At 39.2% G+C, this 21983-nt stretch overlaps 1 protein-coding gene across 1 annotated transcript in view; it reads right to left on the bottom strand.

The window, feature by feature from the left end:
* The window catches only part of sh2d3cb (SH2 domain containing 3Cb), a 106475-nt gene extending 90944 nt beyond the window's left edge, over positions 1–15531 (bottom strand). The window contains exons 1-2 of the mRNA XM_034171127.1: positions 15475–15531; positions 6294–6996 (exon numbers count right to left, since the gene is read on the bottom strand). Of these exons, the coding sequence (XP_034027018.1) occupies positions 6294–6996; positions 15475–15493 (722 nt within the window). The 5' untranslated portion in view covers positions 15494–15531. The remainder of the gene's footprint in view (positions 1–6293; positions 6997–15474) is intronic.
* Positions 15532–21983: the final 6452 nt, after the last annotated feature.

Genomic DNA, 21983 nt, shown 5'->3' with positions numbered 1-21983 from the left:
GCGATATCTCGGCACTGAGGTGGAGACGCCGTCCTCCTGATATACCTCTGTGCTGAGTGGAACAGCTGTGTCTGGTGATGGGTGACAGCTGTCACCCAGGCTACTCCCATGATGCGGCAGCGCCCTCTGGTGCCTGGAGCCCGCACTCCAGGCAGGGCGCCCTCTGGGGGTGGTGGGCCAGCAGTACCTCCTCTTCAGCGGCCCACACAACATATTTAGTAAAAATGGGGATTACCTCGCAGGATTACAATTTTAATGCATTTTATGATATTATCTGTATACGAGGTCTGTTAGAAAAGTATCCGACCTTTTTATTTTTTTCAAAAACTATATGGATTTGAATCATGTGCGCTTGCATCAGACAAGCTTGAACGTTCGTGCGCATGCGTGAGATTTTTCACGCCTGTCGGTTGTGTCATTCGCCTGTGGGCAGGCTTTGAGTGAGCACTGGTCCACCCCCCTCGTCGGATTTTTATTTTCAGTGAAATGGCTGAGAGGCTGCCGCTTTGCTCCATGAATTTTTTTTCAGAAACTGTTAGAGACAGCCAGTTGGAAACCATTCAAAAGATTCTGATGGATTTCAGTGAAGATTCTGTCGGTATCACACGGATTAAGGACCATTAAAACTGGATTAAAAACGGCCCACGGCGGCGGAGGGCGCACTGCGCCCCGAGCGGCCATCGACAGGCTGGAACGAGCAGATCACTTCCAACTTTAAGGCTCTGTTCAGGGCCGGCCCAAGCCTTTATGGGGCCTTAAGCAGAATTTCATTTGGGGGCCCCCTACCATCACCTCAGCACCAGATGCCTCATTATTCCATAGGCTACACTGTTATGTGTGTAATGTACCCACAATCATTAGCATTATTTGTAATTATCTTACATCATACATGTGTCATTCTTGTTTTTAACCTTAAAGGGGTAGAAAACTCATAAATATGTTTTAATTAACTTCTACATACAGAGTGGTGTATAAGTATAGCTCATTAATTTAACTATTTGAAAGTAATATCAGCAGGCAGGAGACTGCATTTATACACGTTAAATAGTTTAATTTCTTTCAGATGTGCAATGGTGTGCAAAATGTTCAATATCCAAATACAAAATAGAATCAAATGAAATTCACATTATCTTACAGAAAAATAAAGTTGTAATCAAAATTAAATACTTAAATAATAAATACAATACTTAAATAATCTCCAAAATGAACATAGAAATCCACAACATAACAGCAATGTGTGTGCATAGCAATGCACACACATTGCACTGGGGGCTATTGCTTTAACTTTGGCCTGCAAACCATTGAGAGCTGAGCTACTTTTCCCCACCTTTTACACCAAATTAATCTGAGGAGTTGATCTGCCCTGCTGTTTAACTCTAAGTTTTTCTTCGTAAGGAAGACTATCAAATGGCTTCGCCAAAATCCGGTCCACAACATTCAAATTGTCTGCCATTATGTGCAGCTTGCTACCTAGCTAGCTCACTAGCTGGGACTGGCGCGCCTGTGAGTGCTTTGTGACGGTGGAGGAGCTCAGCAGCACCCGCTGCTCGGTAGGGACAGAAACTGCGATAGAAGTCAGTCTCCAAACACAAGCAGCTACAAAAAAACAAAACAAAAACAGAAATAGAAGCTCGATTTGTCGATAGTCGTTTTTAACAAAGAAAATCCCGCTAAGAGGATTAGGAAAGTCTCCGGTTCAACTCAGAACAGAATGAAAATGCTCCCACGGATATTTACACCAAAAGATCGTTGATTCGCTCATTTCGCTGTCAATCAAAAAGGGATTCAGCCTCAGTCAGATCATCCAATCATCATGCAGAAGCTGAGCTTCCGGGCCAGCCCACTGCCCCATAGACCCGCAGACACGCCGAGCGGACAAAGGGCGGGACAAAGCGCAGCATTTATCCAATGACTCGTCTCGTTTCGCTGCACTCTTTGTGTCGCTATTGAAGTCTGTGATCAGCGTCCACACTGTTTAAAGCACTGTGAAGCTGCTGGTTTGAGTGAGAGAAAAGCCACGTCGTTACCACTGATAAGACTGCCCCTCCCTGAGCCTGGTTCTGCTGGAGGTTTCTTCCTGTTAAAAGGGAGTTTTTCCTTCCCACTGTCGCCAAGTGCTTGCTCACAGGGGGTCGTTTTGACCATTAGGGTTTTTACGTAATTATTGTATGGCCTTGCCTTACAATATAAAGCGCCTTAGGGCAACTGTTTGTTGTGATTTGGCGCTATATAAATAAAATTGATTGATTGATTGATAAGAAGCTGATTCTAAACAAAAGTTGAGCGCGTTGTAGCACATATTTAGTCAGTGACATGTACACACAACAGTATATATTTAATCACTTATTTTTTGACATTTTAGGGGAAGCTGAGCTTCCCTTGCAGTCTTAGAGCAATTGCATCTGACTTTAAGACACTAAAGCACTTTAAACGAACGGAGCATTTCGCAAATAATGACAACAAAAATTGTAATATTGGACATGCAAACCTACCTTTGTCTTGTTTTTTTTTTCTCGTCTTCCAACTTCTTCTTTTTTCTTTTCTCTGCTCCAGAGGGATAATTTCTTTTCTGAGACCTGACTTGCACTCACTTCATTCCTTACGATTAGTCATCGACCCAAGCGGTGCATCTAAATTTTCCCAACGGTGGCAGCAGCCAACAGGAGGCATCAATTAACCTAGTATTGGTATTTTGTCAAAATGAATTTTTTTTTTTTTTGGGTGTAATACAATTTCGTTTAAATTATTAAATATTATTTTAATTTCATGTATATATTTACTTTTTTATCACAACGTCTCGGTGCTCTCGGGGCCCCCTGGTGGCGTGGAGGCCCTAAGCGACCGCATAGTTGGCGTAAGCCTTGGGCCAGCTCTGGCTCTGTTGATGCAGGAGGTCGTGTGACTAGCAGAGAAGTTTCAGAAGAGGTCGGGATCAGCACTTTATCGGCACATTCCACTGTTAAAGGAGATTTTGTAATGAAAGACGTGCGGACGGATTCGCGCGTTGGGACGCAGCCGCTCACAGCCGCTGGACAAACAACACCTCCGTGTTGGAAGTCTCACAGGACAAGTTGGAACATGCCCAGCTGTTAAACAATTTCTCGGATACTCACTCGACTGAAAAGCCATCAAAAGCTGTCTGAATCTTCTGAATGGTTTCCAACACGGAGGTGTTTTTTTTTTGTTGCACGCCATGAGCGGCTCCGTGCCGACGCGCGAAATCCTCCGCATGTCTTTCATTACAAAATCTCCTTTAACAGTGGAATTTGCCGATAAAGTGCTGATCCCGACCTCTTCTGAAACTTCTCTGCTAGTCACACGACGTCCTGCATCAACAGAGCCTTAAATTTGGAAGTGATCTGCTCGTTCCAGCCTGTCGATGGCCGCTCGGGGCATGGTGCGCCCTCCGCCGCCGTGGGCTGTTTTTAATCCAGTTTTAATGGTCAATCCATGTGATACCGACAGAATCTTCACCGAAATCCATCTGAATCTTTCGAATGGTTTCCAACTGGCTGTCGCTAACAGTTTCTGAAAAAAAAATTCATGGAGCAAAGTGGCAGCCTCTCAGCCATTTCACTGAAAATAAAAATCCGACGAGGGGGGTGGACCAGTGCTCACTCAAAGCCTGCCCACAGGCGAATGACGCAACCGACAGGTGTGAAAAAACTTACGCATGCGCATGAAGGTTCAAGCTTGTCTGATGCAAGCGCACATGATTCAAATCCATATCGTTTTTGAAAAGAATAAAAAGGTCAGATAGTTTTCTCACAGACCTCGTATCATTTTTTTTTTCTCCCTTCATGGACAGCGACATGACGTCTCCTCACCGGGCAAAATATTGATGAAGTTCCTTGATGTTAATGCATTTTCAATGGAGATTCACAACTTAACACACTCAGAAAAATGCTCGCAAAATACGTGTTAAAATGCCATTTTGACCTGGATATTGAGCCAGTAAAATTAAATGACATTAAATTATGTCAGGAAAGTATTAAACCTACTCGGACACACACACACATTCCCAAATATTAGTGTTGAAAGTGACACAGATCTGCGCTGTTCAAGCTGCTGAGCTGAGGCGTCCTGCTGCAGCTGACGTTCAGCGCAGCGCAGCTCCTACAACCATTACAATACATTTATATACATATTATATTTTTACACAATTATCCTTTATTGACCGAGTTTCATTCATGAAGTCAGTGGTGTGGGTACACGTCTCTATGTGTGGCACAGCGCGGGTCATTATAATCTCATTATTTTAAGGTGCAAATTAAAAAAAATCTCCAGTCGTGTCGAACAATTTTAATCACTAATGACAAGTATTTTAACTAGACATTGGTCTAGCAGTGGAAAATATCAACTAGACATAAGTGAAGAGTTAATGGTCCCTGTCATCGGGCGACACGGGTACGGCAGGAAACATACAGCTGTTTATCATCCAAATATCACGGACAAAGTGACAAGAAGAACCAAAACCACTTCCTTATGGAAGGAAATATTGTCTCCCTTGTTCCTCCGTTTGTGGCTTTGCCAACATGCGCAGCTTTCCGGCATATTCCACTTGTTTCTTGAACTTCTACGCACGCAAATCACTAACTTGCCCGGAATTGAAATGGTGACCACGCCTACTTACTGACAGGATTTACTTAATGGTTTTCATTATGCTTTTGTTCTTATTTTGAAAATTCAATAAGTGGACTGATATGTTAAACATGGTGTGAATTTACTGAACAAGTAGTAGACTTTTTTTTTTGGATTTATATATTGTTCTGTAAGCCTCTTTTAATTACAAATTCATGTGCCCACCACCTGAGTTTTCATTATCCTTCGTTTGTTTGGCATTTTTTGTTGAAAATTTAGCAGGTGAACACTGGGTGTGTTTAAAACAATATTGTGCTGTTCTTAATTCATAATGTGAAGTAAAACAGAGCATGCCATATAAAAGAAACAGTTTTATTTTTGCTTAATAAACTGTACTATGTAGTCAAGACTATTTCTATTTAGTTTCTTTTGTCTGTATTAGCATATTTGATATTGGAGTAATCCAGAAGTAATTGAAAGTAATCAAATTACATTACTTTAATATTATGGTACTTGGATTACGTTACTGATTACATTTTTCAACAGGTAACTAGTAACTGTATCAGAATACATTTTTAAAGTAACCCTCCCAACCCTGCAGATTAAACCTTCAATAAAGACTTTCATCAAAGCCAAAACATTTTTCCATGTCAATACTTAAAAATGTAGCATAACTAAACAGATTTTCCCCAATAGTCAGCTGTCCTCCGTATATAGTACAAATGACCACATCTAGAACCTGTGGTTCCCCACATGTCAATGTCCCAGTGTTAATTTAAAATGTGATATTTTATCAATATACTCACAAACCACTAGAGGTCAGTCACAGAGCACCAGTGGTCTGCGGACCACTCTTTGAGAAGAGTTGTGTTAAAGCAACATGCAAATCCAACGTAGCCACCCCGAGCAAAAAGGGAAAAAACAGAAAGAACTTACATCTATCAATTAATTATACCTATATTAGCTTAAGCACCAGTGACAAACACCAAAATGTAAGTCCTTTTTCAAATGACAAGGATCTATTTTTGCCATTATATGAAACAAATAATTAATCTTTTTCCATTCGTTCAATCCAACAGATATTTAATTCAGTAAAAGATGGAACATACTGTTCAACGAGGCTCACTGAATGGTACGTTCCATCTTTCACTGAATTAAATATTCGTACCATTGATCTCATAAACATTCATTATTTCATGGAGGTTTCTTCCTGTTAGGGGGGGGGGTTTCCTTCCCACTGTGGCCAGGTGCTTGCTCACAGGGGGTCGTTTTGACCGTTGGGGTTTTTCATAATTATTGTATGGCCTTGCCTTACAATATAAAGCGCCTTGGGGCAACTGTTTGTTGTGATTTGGCGCTATATAAAAAAAAAGTTGATTGATTGATTATTTGTATAATATTTACAAATATAGGTGAGAAGGAATCATTAGTATTTGTCACCCCCAAAACTGCTGTTTTGACCTCCACAATTCAAATCATGTCTCTTCCCAAGAAACGTCAAGTATCAGTAAACTGATTTTCATTGAATACCAGAATTAGCTAAGCCCAATGACACCTAGGAATGGTCGGAAAAAAATGGAATATATTTAATATATTGGACTCACATGTCCTTAAAAACCATTTTACTTGTTTCTGGATTGAAGTTTGCAAACCAGCTGAATGTGATATTTGAATGTCACCACAACTTCTTGAACCAGGTATGTGTTTCTCACCTGTTAAATCCTTTCTCCTCCTGGAAGCCGTTCACAGACTTGCCATTTTTCTGTGTACTTGTAATGTCTCTCGGCCTCTCTGGTTGTCTGTCAATACCATGAAGGGATGTTTCACTTATCGGGTCCATGGGAACATATAGTTCCTGTGTTGAAGTCGCCTTTAGTGTACTGTTATTGTTGGAGACCTCTTCTAAAGTTCTATCGGTCTCTAAAGCATCCTTGCAGGTTAGTGGTGTCTCTTGGTCACCAACAGTGACTACTGAAGGTAACGGTGAATAGCGGGCCTCCATGGGGGTGTCTGGCAGTGGCCGGGCCTGTACAGACACACATCCAGGCCGGTGCAGACTGGAGAGGGCACTGAGCAGAGGGGAGTTCCGGACATGTTCCCCCGTCTGACACTGGCTCAGCCTTCCATTTCTCCCCTCCTCCTCTTCCTCCTCCTCCTTGTTCTTCTTGCCTTTCAGCGTCCTGAAGCCCTTCTTCTGTTTGCCTCTGCGGGGCACAGTGCCCACATGAGTGTACATATCGCTCGAGCAGGCGTAGCTGGGGCCGCGTCGACACGCCTCCATGTCATCCAGGGACGGCTGTGCTGTTGTGGCACAGTTGTAGAGCTCATCATCCTGGTCCGCGACTGCCTTGGTGTTGTTCTTCTCTGATTGGTGGCGAAAGGAGACATTGGTGAGGCTCCCGAACCATTTGAAACCTATGAAAGGTGAAAATAGTTCACTCATGTTAAACAGGGGCAAAAGAAAGAGCTTATCTGCCCTTAAAATCAGTTCTATTCACAGAACATGGGTGCATAGAACCAGTGCCAAATATTACAAAAAACACTTTCAACCACCTCAAATCATTTTTAAAACAATAAATGTGCAAATATACATGTATTATAAATATTCTGCATCTTGAGATGCCTTTTCCAATCATGCAGTGGAACTCTTTTTGTTGATCTTCCCAGTAATTATTATTTTTGCATTAAATTGAACATATTGCCCCAGCTTTGGCCTCCCTTCATCGGCTTCCTGTTCATGTGAAGTCAGATTTTAAGGGTATTAACATACAAAATCCTGCATGGATTAGTGCCTTCCTATCTGGCAGATGTAATTAAACCTTAAATACGGGCCTGTGCTCAGTGTTTTCATGATGCAGGATTACTGTCTGTGTTCCAGACGTAAAGAAGACATCGGCAGGTCACAGAGCTATTCTTTATCGTACACCTTTTTCTGTGGAATAGTCTGGCCATTGAGATAAAACCATCTGATTCTGTGGAGTAATTTTAGATTCAGATTAAACACTCACTTGATCTCTTTATCTTATAATTAACATAGACATAGTGGTGCAGTTTAGCTAAAATTTCCGTAACAATTGTTCATTTTGTGACTAAAGCACTAAATTTGGTACACATATTCTGAATGAACTAATACTTATTATCAGATATGGAGGTATCTTAGAGCTGACTTCTCATGACCTACAGAAGTCAATAATTAATTAATTAATAATTACACAGCGGTCAAATTTTAAAATGTTCCAATCATATATTTGTCTGATCATAACAATTAAAAAAGTCTAGTTAAACTATTCTTGACTAAATGTTGTGGAGTTAAAGGGTAGAAACAGCAAAAATGATGGCAATGGTCAATTTCAGTTTGTATATCGGTCAAAAGATAAAGTTGTTCCAGTTTTGGTCAAACGTGATGCAAATTATTGGTTGAGTTAATAGGGTTTTAAAAAGAAATACTTTGCACCATCTGTCATGATTAGTTATCATATTACAGGGTAACATATGTCACATGTCATAGAATTCATTGGACATCAACCTTGTTTGACCTTTACTTTGGAGGCCAAGCATTCAACACAGTCAAAATGATTCCAGTTATTAATTATATTAGCTCACCCATCAATGCTGTTTTTTATTTATTTATTTATTTTTTACTATTTCTAAGCCTAACCCTAACCATAAACCCCCACCCCAAACCCCCATGTCACTCCGCATTTTGTTCGTCTGGCATGTGCGCGATGAGTAAATAGTTTATTCGCGTAACTGTTCCAAATGAAACCAGCATGGGCACGTTTGGGCATATGCACATTCAGATATGCTTCTTGTTATTCTTATTTTTGTTTCTTGGTGGTGAAACTAGAGCTTCTTAACAAGCCCCCGATTGTCTACCTGTGATCAGTATTTGTCAGTAAACACGTGTATAGGTGTGATGTCACACACTGTCAGCCGCACCTCAGTCTCTTTAACTTCAGTGCATGTGCGCTGCTTCCGCTTCATGTTTATTCCATTTGACAAGATACCAAATAAAATATCCCTGCGTGTCTCCACTACATTTACATAATTTACTCCACTTCATCTGTAGCTCACACTCGGTTAAATTCCTTTTCTTATCGTAATCATTCTGAACAGAGAGGGGAATCCCCAGGGCCCAGAGCCTATTTAAATACATTTGCATATTTAAATAGGGGTGTGGACAGGGAAGAGTTTGGTTCTTCTGTCTTTGTACACGAGGCCCCTGATTCAAGGTTAGCCTGCCTGCTAAGCACCTTAGCTAAGCTAACCTCGTGGCTAATAGTATTAGCATTTGAAACAGTTATTGGTAGCTTGAAGATGCCAATTTAATCCAAAATTACTGAAGCTATAAGCAGGTCCTAATTTTTAATGGCCATTTCAAAACAAAGCTGTTATGAAAACAATCGCTCAGCCCTCAAAAATATTATTTAATAAACATCCGAACCGAGGTTAGCTAGCAGAAACTGTTGGTGTTCTGGGGTTTTTGTCCTGCCCAGCTCTCTCTCTCTCTCTCACACACACACACACACACACACACACACACACACACACACACACACACACACACACACACACACACACACACACACACACACACACACACACACACACACACACACAGAGGATGATTTTTGTTATGTAATGTAAGAATTTTAAAATCACCTCTGGCACCAGCAGCTGCCAATACTTTAGTTTTGAGCTTGTCTTTTGAGAAACAAGAATGTTTTCTCTGCGTTGAGGTCATATGTGAAATGGTAGCATAAGACTGTCTGATAAAACTTACAAACTAAAAAAAAACCTTTTCAGCAGTTTTTCAAGTATGTTTCTGCCCTGAGGGAACTATTAAACATTTATTAACATGTTCAAATATAGACAAGTCACTTTTAAAAAGAGAGGGAAGGGCTGGGATGTGCTGATTTCACCATTACTTAGTCATGAGTCAGTAGTTTTTCTGCTATTTTGGAGAAGATTTACTCATGACTTTTGTTTTATGTTGATATGTGTGGACATTAACACATTTTTAGTTGTGTGGGGATTTTTTAAATTTTTTCCTCCACCCACTTCCTCACCCAGAATAACGTGGGACCATCTGGAGGGACAGTGTCAATAAACCATCCACATCAGAATGACTAAACAATGATTTTGACCCCCATTTTCCTTTTTAACTTTCCCCTGACACCATAACAGTTTGTATATGAGATTTCATGTGGATATCAAATCATTTTTTTTCATATTTAAGAGTACCTTAGTATACACTAATAGAGTTCCACCTTAGATTTGGAATGTATAATAGAAGATATACCTTACTGAATTTTCATGAGTGATCTTGATAGAAGAGTCGGCCACATACAAACAACCGCTCACAAATTCACATCGTCACAATTTATGAACCTCAGGGACTCTATAGGGCTCTCACATAGTGCAGATTGTTAATTTGAGGAGAAATGCAACTAAATTTGTTCAACACTGTAGGGTTTATGGTAGTTTTTTTTTTTTTTGCATGTTTCTCCATTATTCAGAAACCAAAAGTAACTGGACAGCAGTCTGCTGAGCTGTTTGATTAATGTGATGTCGACACAAGAAATTTTGCAGAAGAAAATGAACTCTGTCAGGACTACATCAGATACAACTCCAGAGTTATTCTATTGTAATGTTAAATAAGCTCTATCTTAAATCAGGTTAAATCAGGTTGCTCAACTCTAATAAGAGTGATTTATGCCACAACCCCAATTCCAATGAAGTTGGGACATTGTGTGAAATGTAAATAAAAACAGAATACATTCATTCATTCATTCATCTTCTACCGCTTAGTCCAATTAAGGGTTGCGGGGGGCTGGAGCCTATCCCAGCAGCCATAGAGCGCGAGGCGGGGTACACCCAGGACAGGACGTCTGTCTGTCGCAGGGCTACAAACAGACAAACAAACACAGACACACCCACGCACACACCTACGGACAATTTAAAGATACCAATCCACCTAACCCGCATGTCTTTGGATGTGGGAGGAAACCGGAACACCAAGAGGAAACCCACGCAAACACGGGGAGAACATGCAAACTCCACACAGAAAGTCCATGGGAACTGAACCCATGGCCTTCTCGCTGTGAGGCAACAGTGCTAACCACTAATCCACCGTGCTGCCTAAAACAGAATACAATGATTTGCAAATCCTCTTCAACCTATATTCAATTGAATACAACACAGAGACAAGATATTTAATGTTCATACTGATAAACTTCATTGTTTTTGTGCATATACCCCTGGCAAAATTATGGAATCACCGGCCTCAGAGGATGTTCATTCAGTTGTTTAATTTTGTAGAAAAAAGCAGATCACAGACATGACACAAAACTAAAGTCATTTCAAATGGCAACTTTCTGGCTTTAAGAAACACTATAAGAAATCAGGAAAAAAAATTGTGGCAGTCAGTAACGGTTACTTTTTTAGACCAAGCAGAGGGAAAAAAATATGGACTCACTCAATTCTGAGGAAAAAATTATGGAATCATGAAAAACAAAAGAATGCTCCAACACATCACTAGTATTTTGTTGCACCACCTCTGGCTTTTATAACAGCTTGCAGTCTCTGAGGCATGGACTTAATGAGTGAAAAACAGTACTCTTCATCAATCTGGCTCCAATTTTCTCTGATTGCTGTTGCCAGATCAGCTTTGCAGGTTGGAGCCTTGTCATGGACCATTTTCTTCAACTTCCACCAAAGATTTTCAATTGGATTAAGATCCGGACTATTTGCAGGCGATGACATTGACCCTATGTGTCTTTTTGCAAGGAATGTTTTCACAGTTTTTGTTCTATGGCAAGATGCATTATCATCTTGAAAAATGATTTCATCATCCCCAAACATCTTTTCAATTGATGGGATAAAAAAAGTGTCCAAAATATCAACGTAAACTTGTGCATTTATTGATGATGTAATGACAGCCATCTCCCCAGTGCCTTTACCTGACATGCAGCCCCATATCATCAGTGACTGTGGAAATTTACATGTTCTCTTCAGGCAGTCATCTTTATAAATCTCATTGGAACGGCACCAAACAAAAGTTCCAGCATCATCACCTTGCCCAATGCAGATTCGAGATTCATCACTGAATATGATTTTCATCCAGTCATTCACAGTCCACGATTGCTTTTCCTTAGCCCATTGTAACCTTGTTTTTTTCTGTTTAGGTGTTAATGATGGCTTTCGTTTAGCTTTTCTGTATGTAAATCCCATTTCCTTTAGGTGGTTTCTTACAGTTCGGTCACAGATTCGGTCCTCATTTGTTTTGTTGTGCATTTTCGATTTTTGAGACATATTGCTTTAAGTTTTCTGTCTTGACGCTTTGATGTCTTCCTTGGTCTACCAGTATGTTTGCCTTTAACAACCTTCCCATGTTGTTTGTATTTGGTCCAGAGTTTAGACACAGCTGACTGTGAACAACCAACATCTTTTGCAACATTGCGTGATGATTTACCCTCTTTTAAGAGTTTGATAATCCTCTCCTTTGTTTCAATTGACATCTCTCGTGTTGGAGCCATGATTCATGTCAGTCCACTTGGTGCAACAGCTCTCCAAGGTGTGATGACTCCTTTTTAGATGCAGACTAACAAGAAGATCTGATTTGATGTAGGTGTTAGTTTTGGGAATGAAAATTTACAGGGTGATTCCATAATTTATTCCTCAGAATTGAGTGATTCCATATTTTTTTCCCTCTGCTTGGTCACAATTTGTTTTCTTGATTTCTTATAGTGTTTCTTAAAGCCAGAAAGTTGCCATTTGAAATGACTTTAGTTTTGTGTCATGTCTGTGATCTGATTTTTTTCTACAAAATTAAACAACTGAATGAACATCCTCTGAGGCTGGTGATTCCATAATTTTTGCCAGGGGTATTTGCTCATTTTGAAATGGATGCCTGCAACACGTTTCAAAAAAGCTGAAACAGTATGTTTGCCACTGTGTTACATCACCTTTCCTTCTGGGGTTGTAGAAGGCACTCAATATGGGCCCTCCACCAAGGCTATATGTTTGTTGTAAACAAACATATGTATGTAAACATCTTAAAACATCTTCTGGATCTTGGATCCAAAATAGGTACCAGGTCAAGTTCAAGATAAAATCCTAGCCATCTCTTCACCAAATTTAATCAACCTCCAGTCTTTTTTTTTTTTTTTTCAGTTAAATGATGCATGTGCTCCAGATTTTTCTGGATCTTAATTCCAGAATATATTCCAGATCGCCTCCAAGAAATTAATCAATTATTTCTTGGATTACTGTCTATCTGCTCACCAAATTTCATTTAAATCCTTTAATCACTTTTCACATTATCCTGCTAACAGTCAACCAAATAGACAAATACCTGTGAAATGATGTATCTTCATTTGTATGAAAGGAAACAAAAATTTATAAAAAACAAAAAAGTCTTCCTCATTACGGTGTATAATGTGTATTTACAACGCAAATTAGAAAATGCTTCAGAGATGGAAATAAACAGAAATCATGTGAATTTCCATTAAATAATCTTCCAAATTTACAACCTTCAGTCAGGTCAATTCAAATGATGGACTAATCACTTATTATTTATTCATTTATTTTTTAATATCCAGCACCAGTGTGATGTTTGATGATTTTTGTACATTTTATTTTGCATTTTGTGTGTGTGTGTGTGTGTTATGCATGAAACAATGGACATGTTCTCACAGAATTCTGCATTTAAAAATCACAGAGGCTTGCACTGAATTGTTACTGAAACATTATAAACATTGCAGAGCTGTGTAAATTTATATCCAGTTGATATGCTGCATCTATCATCAAAAATTCATCCAGGATTTTTTTTTTTTTAAGATTAAAGCAATGTACACTTCAGTTTAGCTTTGAGGTGCAGGTGAACGTAAAGGACTTTAGCCAGGCTGAGATGCAGAATGGAAGAAATTCCACTTTGAATAGTGAAACACTCAAGTGCAGACCAACAGTTAGCAGTTGTCCTTTCAGCAGACAGTCACTGTCATTTCGTCGCTCTAAACTCTACACCCTGCTGAAACCAGACAAAGGCGCATCTATGTTGCTTCTACAATGGTCCAAAAAGCTATTTGTAAGTGGAACAGAGGACAAAGAGCTGATACTGGACCTTTTACAGAATTACACAAATAAAGTTGCATCAGCCTGTTTTCACTGCATCAATCACGTTATGTTATCGTCACAGCACAGAGCGGCCTTTTAGTGAGAGCAAATAAAAAACAAAGCACATCAAACATCTGCAATAAAAACAATCCAATGGAAGATCCTAGATGAGAAATCAGTATTACAATGAATCCAGTACAAATAGAATCACAGCATTATATTTGACACAATTCTATGTGGTTAAAGTAACTTCATATCAGCTATAAACAAAAAGAAAAATTTTTGATCTAAAGACCAAACATCCATTTATTTTCTGTGACGTACAGATACATATATTAATGGCTTTATGGGCTGTTTCACAGTCAGGGTACACAAATATGTGTCACTGGCACCAAAAATATCAAAGTGGTTACTTTGGTCAAGTTATTCATCCATATCTAACTGCTGACTGGGACACTTAAATGCCCAAAGTTTCAGACTGTCAGGTGTTTGCATATAAATTTCTCTCAAGATTGAAAATAACAAGTACTAGAGGTGGGCGGATCGATCCTAATATCTATAATATTGATACCAACGCTGGTATTGATATTGAACGATCCTCGTGTAAAAAGATCGATACTCAAGCTTTTTTTCTCTCCCGCACACACTGACTGCTGCGCATGCAGATTCATCAAAGTCTACTCTCTGGCTGTAAGAGCAGCGCTGCGCTGTGTCACATAACACGGAGCAGCGCACCCATGTATTGTGGTTTGTCAGCCCTCTACCTCAGGAGATTTTGTTTTAAGTTGTGTTGAGTGATATTTTTTAAACAAAAATGTTGATTGTGATTATAAAGTATTTTGTTGTCATGTACAATGTTCGGCGAAATTCTGTCCTAGGTCTTTTGGATCCTTTTGATCTATGAAGCGTAAATATGAAAAAGTATTGGTATCAGTATCGGTATCAATATCAGCGATACTGGGCTTGTAATTACTTGGTATCGGATCAATACCAAAATTCCCAGTATCGCCCACCTCTAACAAGTACAACCTTTCCGGAGAGGACTTCCTTTGACTAAAATAATTGTTGTGTAAATTATACAGACTAAGATTAGTGCAATCTACCCATATATACTATCTACTAATAAACAGCTGATGGTAAGTATGTAGTGTACAACTGTTATTGTGTTTCTGCATTCTCAAACAGTGATGGACTACCAGCATTTCCGGGGAGGACAATTTTTTGACAGACGGAGAGTTACACCCCAATATTAAAGACATTTGAGTGAGTTAGGTAAACATCCTTTTGTGGCATCACAAATCGTGATTACCTTTCAAACAAAAAAATATTATTCACATAACACTGACGCTTGAGTTTGAAATGTACTCGCTATTTCTGAAGAGGACATTTTTGACAAATAAAACATTTTATTTTTTGAATGCCTGATTTAAAGTCATTTCTTCTACTGGTCAATGATCCTGGGAGTTAGATTGTTATACAGTAGGCCTTGATAGGGAAATTAGTCCATTTAGTGGTTACCGAGTAAATAAATAATATTTCTGGGAGTCCATCAAAATTAGACATCATGGAAATGACAGATATTTTGGTAAAAACTGGTATAATTAGAGTTCTGCAGGTAAACAAATGGGGATATCAAACCAAATGACCATTACTGTTGATAGACCAGGAGTAGTTATCCGTGTATGGCAAACTAAACTTTGTTGGTCATTTCTACCTTGACATTAAACCAAACTTTAATTCAGTTACTCGCTTCAATAAAAATAAGAGAGAACTTACTGGGTTTTCGTTTGTTCATGGTTGCCGCAGGGTGAAGGAGTGGATGTGTGGTGCGTTCGTGAGCGATGTGTTCTTTACCAGCACAGTCATTCTGCTTCCTGTGTTGGCACACTCAGCGGAACCACCGCGGTCATGTTCAGAGTTTCACTCTGTGTTGTTGCAATCTGACGATAAGTCACATCCTGACACCACGATGGATGGAAACGTGTGTCAATCAGGATGGTCCTTGAGGTGATCTGTCAACCTGTGAGCTGCAGATGGTTAACAAACATTTTTGCAGGATTCAAACAGTAATTTAAACCATTTTCTTTAAAGCAACAACAATGACGAGTCTACAGTGTAGCATGTGTTCAAGTGAATGACGGCCTCCTACATTCCAGTCAAGAAATTAAATGTTAATTTATGTTGTTGAATATTTTTTTCCTCTACAACTTATAGTGCTGATTATCTGTTGTTGATGTCTTTATATATATATATATATATATATATATATATATATATACACACACACACATATATATATATGCAATTTATGTAATTATGTCATTTTTTAAACGTTCAGAAAAGCTAAAAAAGAGAAAAAAATCTGCATTATATTTATTGCTTGAAATATTGCACTGAATTTAGATTTTATGCCAGCAGCTGAGCACGTTTCAGTGTGGAAGACAAATAAAATCCAGAAAGTATTCACAGTGCTTCACTTTTTCCATATTTTATGTTACAGCCTTATTCCAAAATGGATGATTTTTTTTTCCCTCAAACTTCTACACACAATACCCCATAATGACAATGTGAAAAACACGTCGATAAGTATTCACAGCCTTTGCCATGAAGCTCAAAGTGGAGCTCAGGTGTATCCTGTTTCCACTGATCATTCTTAAGATGTTTCTACAGCTTAACTGGAGTCCACCTGCAGTAAATTCAGTTGATTGGACGAGATTTGGAAAGACACACACCTGTCTACATGTAAGGCCCCACAGTTGACAGTGCATATCAGAGCACTGACATCAAAGGAATTGTCTGTAGACCTCTGAGACAGGAATGTCTCGAGGCACAAATTCTTGGGAGGGGCACAGAAACATTTCTGCTGCTTTGAAGGTCCCAATGAGCACAGTGGCCTCCATCATCTGCAAATAGAAGAACTTCACATCCACCAGGATTCTTCCTACAGCTGGTCACCCATCTAAACTGAGCAATCACGGCAGAAGGGCCTTAGTCAGACACGTGACCAAGAATCCAATGATCACTCTGTCAGAGCTCCAGCATTCCTCTGTGGAGAGAGGAGAACCTTCCAGAAGGACAACCATCTCTGCAGCAATCCACCAATCAGGCCTGTATGGTAGAGTGGCCAGACGGAAGCCACTCCTCAGTAAAAGACAAATGGCAGCCCACCTAAATTACTGCTGCTTTTCTGATGCATGAACAGAATTTAAATGTGCTTCTAAATTCAATCTCTAAGTACATTTAACGTGAGAAAAGGACTTTTGATACTTCATGCTGGTCATGTTATAAGCTGATGAAGGGTCTTCGCCATCCATGTAGAAGATATCTAGAGGTTTACACCACCTTCACATCCAGTTTAGTCTCTGAGATATTTATCCACTCAACCAAGTCACAGCATCAGTCATAATGTTTACATCTGTTCTGAGATATATTTGTACTTTTTACTCAAGTGACATCCTAAAGGATTTTCTTTGAAGAAATTCTTTTCTTTTCCTCAAAAGTACTTTTCCTGCAGTGACCTCCAATTGATTTGATGTCTGACCATGTGATAGATGCGACTACCCCAATTCAATATTTGAACACAAATTCCTGATAAAAATGTATTTGTGACATTTGCCGTAAGTATTACTTGTAACTTTATCTTAACCTCATTGCTTCCTGTTTAGCAGCTGTGGCTGCTGCGAAATTAAATTTGTTTAACTGTGAAACAGATTCAGGAGATTATGTTGTCAGCAGTAGCAGTCAGAGCTATCAAGCCAAAGTAACGGGAAGCACCAGATCATACATCTGTCACAAATTTGTGCCAAACTCCGTTCAAACTCATTTAACACTAAAATAAAACAGTAATTTAAAACTTTGCAAATGTGACATAATTTTGTTCAGTAGTTTAAATTCTCACTTATTTTATACCATCTGGATAAACAAAGAGATGCAGTAGGATAGACACAACAATAAATTGAACCCATTCCAATATCCCTTTGTTTTTTTTACAGAATATAAAACAATATAAAAATACAAATTAACTGCATAAGAACACACCCTTTTTAATAAGATAAATAAATCATCACTTTTACAGACAGTTAAGTTTAGACAAGAGCACAAGGAGTGCTCACAGGTGAATGACGTCACCGACAGGCGTGGAAAAACTCACGCATGCACACGAGGGTTCAAGCATGTCTGACGTAAAAACATATGAATGAAATCCATATAGTTTTTGAAAAAAATAAAAAGGACCGTTACTTTATGGACAGACCTCGTATACTGAATATTGAGGCTTTTTCATAAAAGCACAAGTGTAACTAACATGAGTCTGTTCCATTTCTGTTGATCCACAAACCTGGACAGTGAGCTGACATCAGTGGTGGGCACAGCTAACCAAAAATTTAGCTTCGATAATTGGTAATCAGCTAACTGGAAAGTCATCTTTTTTAACGCTAAACCAGTAAACCGTCTAAAAACGTATTGGAAGCTACAGATAACAGATAACTTTCAATTTTGCCTCAAATACGCTCTCAGCTACTAAGAAGCTGATTTTGAGTTTAAACACCGCCAAAGCTTCTAACAGAACCAATGGCGATCACAAACCCAAACTGCCAATGAGCCAACACTTCTGTCTTTGTGCGCACTGCCACCTGTTGTAGGAAAGCATCATTTACACTGACAGGATACAGTGGTCCCACGATGAGGCAGAGGTCTTGAAATGGAAAGCATTTGCTTTATAAATAAAATTATTCTGGATAGAATAACGACATTAATGTAAACTCTTAAAATGTACAAAGTGATATATAACACATATCTGTTAATTTTAAAATAATGCACTAATTCTGAAGATTGGAACATTAACACACAGATGCCAAGAGGGGATTATGGGTAAACTAAGCCTCTGCTCATACTGATTGGTTGATTCATTCATTCTATGTAAAAACCAACACAAGTGAATCAATGTAACATGTGTTTGTGTTTACAAATAAATGTGCTTTTGTAAAATATGTCATTTTTTTCATTTGTATAAATAAAAAAAAAAAAAGAAATTTTCAAGATCCTGCTAGACAGCGCCTAAGCGCATGCGTGATGAGATCACAACTCTATCCGGTTAGGGACACAAGGTTTCTTTCAATAACAAGAACTGTCAAAAAACTTTCTCGTATGTGGTTGGAGTTGTGTGGTGATAGGAATCACCTTTTGAATGGTTGAATAACGATGTCAGTCGCATGAAGAAATCAAATTATAGTGAAAACATGTTCGGTGCAGTGTCATAACGCATCAATCAGTTGCTCCGTGAGGCGTCATAACATCAAGTCTGGTTCACATGGCAAGATAATTAGGCCGATATCGGACCCGATCTTCCCCTTCCGACAATATTAAGGACGCCCCGACAATCGTGATGATGCTAAATCTAATCTTATCAGGTATTCCTGCCGTGTGTGGTGTGTTAAGAAGGACGTGAGGAGCTAAATGTGACATGCAACCAATCAGAAAACGAGGTGTCTGACCTGGGAATGTTCGTGTGTGAAATCTTTTCCTGTGTGTTGTTTTTACCGTGTGGCTGACACCACACACTGTACAACTAAACCTGTCATATATATATATATATATATATATATTTTTTTTTATCTCCACGTGTGTGGTCTCTCAGGTTTTGGAAACCTACAGATCATTTTAAAATTCTGCGGTCAACAACACTGTGATATAACTGGTCGCCAGTAGATGGCAGTGTTCTATGCTTTTTTGATGCCGGTTATATCACAATTTAACAGACTTTTCGGCTTTTGGAGGAAGCAAGCTGGGCTTCTTCTGGCATTTTTACATAAACACAATAACAACGTCTATAAACCCAGAGAATATATTCACAAGAGTTTTAGGCACAATATACGAAGAGTTTAATGCTGTTGTCCACATGGAGCCTGATCAGAGCGCCTCAAATGCATTTCTCCTGTTGTGAACCTTTACCCAGAATGCACTGCGCACACACCATGTCCACACTAAAACCTTTAAAATTAGTCCAGTACTTTAAAACTAAAACATATATCTGATATTTTCACTTTATAAAACTTCAGAAATGAATAACTTGTCCAAAATTAGTTTGGTTAAAATTTTAACAATAAGTTAAAACTGTATGCCTCTGGATGACTTACACTCAACAAAAATATAAACACAACACTTTTGGTTTTGCTCCCATTTTGTATGAGATGAACTCAAAGATCTAAAACTTTTTCCACATACACAATATCACCATTTCCCTCAAATATTGTTCACAAACCAATCTAAATCTGTGATAGTGAGCACTTCTCCTTTGCTGAGATAATCCATCCCACCTCACAGGTGTGCCATACCAAGATGCTGATTAGACACCATGATTAGTGCACAGGTGTGCCTTAGACTGTCCACAATAAAAGGCCACTCTGAAAGGTGCAATTTTATCACACAGCACAATGCCACAGATGTCGCAAGATTTGAGGGAGAGTCCAATTGGCATGCTGACAGCAGGAACGTCAACCAGAGCTGTTGCTCGTGTATTGAATGTTCATTTCTCTACCATAAGCCGTCTCCAAAGGCGTTTCAGAGAATTTGGCAGTACATCCAACCAGCCTCACAACCGCAGACCACGTGTAACCACACCAGCCCAGGACCTCCACATCCAGCATGTTCACCTCCAAGATCGTCTGAGACCAGCCACCCGGACAGCTGCTGAAACAATCGGTTTGCATACCTCTCTGCAGCTTCTCTCCCCCTGCCATCCCCTCATTACCCCATCCCCGTAGAGACGGTGCCTGCTCCCAGACCACCAATAACCAGCAAAAATCTATTTAAGCATAAAAATTCAAAAAGAAATAAATAATATAGCACCTTCAACTGCACCACAGACTAAAACAGTTAAATGTGGTCTATTAAACATTAGGTCTCTCTCTTCTAAGTCCCTGTTAGTAAATGATATAATAATTGATCAACATATTGATTTATTCTGCCTTACAGAAACCTGGTTACAGCAGGATGAATATGTTAGTTTAAATGAGTCAACACCCCCGAGTCACATTAACTGCAAGAATGCTCGTAGCACGGGCCGAGGCGGAGGATTAGCAGCAATCTTCCATTCCAGCTTATTAATTAATCAAAAACCCAGACAGAGCTTTAATTCATTTGAAAGCTTGACTCTTAGTCTTGTCCATCCAAATTGGAAGTCCCAAAAACCAGTTTTATTTGTTATTATCTATTGTCCACCTGGTCGTTACTGTGAGTTTCTCTGTGAATTTTCAGACCTTTTGTCTGACTTAGTGCTTAGCTCAGATAAGATAATTATAGTGGGCGATTTTAACATCCACACAGATGCTGAGAATGACAGCCTCAACACTGCATTTAATCTATTATTAGACTCAATTGGCTTTGCTCAAAATGTAAACGAGTCCACCCACCACTTTAATCATATCTTAGATCTTGTTCTGACTTCTGGTATGGAAATTGAAGACTTAACAGTATTCCCTGAAAACTCCCTTCTGTCTGATCATTTCTTAATAACATTTACATTTACTCTGATGGACTACCCAGCAGTGGGGGATAAGTTTCATTACACTAGAAGTCTTTCAGAAAGCACTGTAACTAGGTTTAAGGATATGATTCCTTCTTTATGTTCTCTAATGCCATATACCAACACAGTGCAGAGTAGCTACCTAAACTCTGTAAGTGAGATAGAGTATCTCGTCAATAGTTTTACATCCTCATTGAAGACAACTTTGGATGCTGTAGCTCCTCTGAAAAAGAGAGCTTTAAATCAGAAGTGCCTGACTCCGTGGTATAACTCACAAACTCGCAGCTTAAAGCAGATAACCCGTAAGGTGGAGAGGAAATGGCATCTCACTAATTTAGAAGATCTTCACTTAGCCTGGAAAAAGAGTCTGTTGCTTTATAAAAAAGCCCTCCATAAAGCTAGGACATCTTTCTACTCATCACTAATTGAAGAAAATAAGAACAACCCCAGGTTTCTTTTCAGCACTGTAGCCAGGTTGACAAAGAGTCAGAGCTCTATTGAGCCGAGTATTCCTTTAACTTTAACTAGTAATGACTTCATGACTTTCTTTGCTAATAAAATTTTAACTATTAGAGAAAAAATTACTCATAACATCCCAAAGACGGATCGTTATCTTTGGCTGCTTTCAGTGATGCCGGTATTTGGTTAGACTCTTTCTCTCCGATTGTTCTGTCTGAGTTATTTTCATTAGTTACTTCCTCCAAACCATCAACATATCTATTAGACCCCATTCCTACCAGGCTGCTCAAGGAAGCCCTACCAT

Source organism: Thalassophryne amazonica, chromosome 5 (genome assembly GCF_902500255.1).
Source record: "Thalassophryne amazonica chromosome 5, fThaAma1.1, whole genome shotgun sequence".
NCBI lineage: Eukaryota > Metazoa > Chordata > Actinopteri > Batrachoidiformes > Batrachoididae > Thalassophryne > Thalassophryne amazonica.
Note: the sequence above shows the minus strand (reverse complement) of the source record. Positions and strands in the feature narration are given on the sequence as shown.